This window comes from Onthophagus taurus, unplaced genomic scaffold, assembly GCF_036711975.1.
Source record: "Onthophagus taurus isolate NC unplaced genomic scaffold, IU_Otau_3.0 ScKx7SY_14, whole genome shotgun sequence".
Lineage (NCBI taxonomy): Eukaryota > Metazoa > Arthropoda > Insecta > Coleoptera > Scarabaeidae > Onthophagus > Onthophagus taurus.
Genome location: NW_027248939.1, coordinates 404,705 through 407,836, shown reverse-complemented (window position 1 = coordinate 407,836; position 3,132 = coordinate 404,705). Strand labels below are relative to the sequence as shown.

Sequence of the window (3,132 nt, the reverse complement as noted above, 5' to 3'; positions counted from 1 at the left end):
TAATTCAGATACTCTGATATCGAGTATGGTTCAATTTTACATAAATAATCATTCAATAGTCGAGGTATATGCCGTGACAATTAAAATCACACACACTATAAAGAAAATAATTGTGTTTAGAAGATACTCAATAAAAATTCATTTTGAATATTCTCCAGGGATGCTTTTGCCTTGTTGCCAAAAACTCTTTCTTGTAATCTTTTTTTCCTTATTTTGCAAACAGATTTTTAATGTCTTTTCTAATAAGCTGTCATCATTCGCAAAGCTGTCATGTTCTTAGCACGTTGAAGCTATGAACAGACGTTTAGCCAGGAAGCAATAACAAAAAGAAATAGCTTTTGATTTATCTTTATTTGATTAGTATAAAATCAATAATATAATAAGGTTATACATATACAATAATATCAAGTTTCTTTATGAATAATGGAAAACATTATTTTGATCTATATTTAGTCATGAAGAGTAATAAAATAATAAAAATGGTGGCATGTTGGCCATATAGATATAGTCCATATGTTGTCAATTCGGTTGTTAGACAATTCATTCAATTCAGTCCACTAACTTTTCAGAGATATTATTTGTAGTAATATCCACGCCCTTTTCCATTTCGGCCTTTTGGTGTATATACTGGTTTACTGGTAGTTCTTGGTCTACATGTTAAGCATGGTCGATATGTTGGGGCAATTATAGTAGATAAAGGCAGATCCTTTTGTGCTTCATCATTTTTAGTTACACTATTCACCTGCACGTTATAATCTTTAGGTACTTGTTTTGTTATCGATTCAGTTGTAGTTATCGGAAGGTTTACAGATGTTGACTTGCTCGTGACTGTTGATCTGCAGTTTTGGCATGGTTGAGGAGTTGAATAATCGCCATTAATTAGAATCGACGACCATCGATGTCTCTTACTTTTAAGACTTCTTTTGAAACGTATGACAATATTAAAACTTTTCGTATTTTTAGGCGTTTGTTCCAGAGAATCATTTGTGTTATCGATTAGGTCGAATAATATTTGTGGTTGGCTCAAGCTTTCAGAGTTATTTGTATTTATTTCCTGTTTGAGCATATTATTATCAATAACTGGTTCGGTGGTATTCATTTTGTTATCGGTATAATTGATGTTGAAGCGGCCAAATGTTAATCTTATTATAGGAACTGGATCAGATAAACCATGAGCTGGAAGTATTGGGATTTCTCCAATTTGATTGACTGGATAAGATTCTTCCGCGTGAGCATCTGGTAAACTTGGATTAATTTGCACATTGGTATGATCCCACGTAGCTGGCGTTAAAGTTGCCTCAGCTATCTTCTCTGAATCATTATACGGTACCATTAGAGGTATGGTGGAATTTATATCTTCTGGAAATAGGTCCGATATTAATAAATGTCTAGAATGTGTTGTTTCTTCGTTTTTTAGTTCAGTAGAATTTTCAGACATATTTTGATTCATCTTGATGTTGCCGTAATCGGTTTGAGTATAACGAATTTTACGAATATAACGTTCAATTTCTTCAATAGCTGCATCATTGACATCTTCGTTTGATATACTTGACGAATATTCGGAAACATGGTGGTTACCACATGCCATTGAAATAACCAATAGAAGTATGAAAGAAATGGCCTCCATAATTCTGAAAACCCGGCCAAACTTTTTCTAATTCAATTGAAAAGGGAACATATAAATTAATTAAATAATTATAAATTCAAAATAATACTTACAATTATTTTTTAATTCACTTAACTAGGTAAGGAGAATCAAGAATTTAGTTTTAAATTAACAACTCTTCGATGCGTTTGCGAATAGTAAAATTGAGGCGAGCATTGTGCTTTTATAACGTGAGTGACTAATTATCGATTTTGATGGTACATTTCCGTTGATTCATAAAAGTATTTAAAGTGGAAGAATTTTATACATTATTTCGTTGATAATAACTTGATTAATTAATAACGATTTCCTATAAGATATGACATTCACGATATTTCAAATATTTAATACCTTACATTTCAAGCATTACTAAATTTATCAATTAATCCAAATTAAAAATTTTTACATATTTAATATAGATAAACGATATGAACTTCTGATATTTTTAGTCCAACATAATGATTTATTGATTAGTGAAGAAAGTAAATGTGATTCATAAACATAGGGCTTGCAAGGCGATAACACCATTGGAAGCCTACGGTGAAAATACAAAAATTAGTTCATAAACAGTTGTTTATGAAAACTAAGAGATTTTAAATTAATGCTCAAATTTTTTGCTTTCAAATGACTTATAACAATTATTGGTTTGTATTCGAAAATATGGAGAAAAAATAATATTGAAAAAAGGCATTTTCATTAAATTACTTTTATTTTAAAAAGTATCAAAAATTATGAAAATTTAAAAAATCCTGGAAACATTGCTTATGAAGATTAAGGAATGAGGTTTATCTTGAATTAAAGCTGAAAGTCTTCTTTTTGAAGACGTATATAACATCCGTTGAGTTGAATAAAGAAAATATGTAGGTAAAAAATTTTTAGTAACAGCGAACGTACCTTAAAAACTTTAAAGATAAAGAAATTCAGAAATTCGTGGATCAGTTGATTATGAAAACAAAGAAATGAAATCTATTTTAAATTAAAGCTCGTAGTTTTCACTTTTAAATGATATATTATAATCATTGAGTTTGATCAGGAAAATATGGAGAAAAATAATATTGAAGTAAAAGTAGCATTTTGTCTAGGTCTCGTGATAGCACAACTCAAAAGCAACCTAATTTCGATACCACCCGATGAAGGGTTTTGTTACCAACTTAATTGAAGAATCAGATTGATCAGTCACTGTGTTGACCGTAGATTCAAATTCATAAAGAAACAAGATAAAATGCGTCAGCACAAGTATCAACAACCATACACTGTATAAGTAAAGTGTTAGTTAACGAAACAAAACATCAAACTTTATCCCATTTTTAATATAAACACCCACTCTACAATGTGTCCTAACAGTTCTGCCACAGAAAATTAATAATTATCGGCGTCGTCTTTCTCTGGTATTAATTACAAGACACCTAATCCAATAAGTGGTTCATTGGTTTTATGGTTTTGGTACCAGCTGTATTGATTACCATGTAGGACCATATATGTCAAAC

General features: G+C 30.3%; 1 protein-coding gene across 1 annotated transcript; it reads right to left on the bottom strand.

The window, feature by feature from the left end:
- Positions 1-343: 343 nt before the first annotated feature.
- On the bottom strand, positions 344-1,782 carry LOC111416594 (uncharacterized). Its single transcript, XM_071200784.1, has 2 exons — positions 1,720-1,782; positions 344-1,654 (listed from the first exon to the last, which is right to left on the bottom strand). The coding sequence occupies exon 2, from the start codon at positions 1,625-1,627 to the stop codon at positions 575-577; it is 1,053 nt and encodes a 350-aa protein (XP_071056885.1). The 5' UTR covers positions 1,628-1,654; positions 1,720-1,782; the 3' UTR covers positions 344-574.
- Positions 1,783-3,132: the final 1,350 nt, after the last annotated feature.

Bases quoted from the DNA above. Each gene is read 5' to 3' on its own strand.
- LOC111416594 (XM_071200784.1), bottom strand. From the start codon at position 1,627: ATGGAGGCCATTTCTTTCATACTTCTATTGGTTATTTCAATGGCATGT.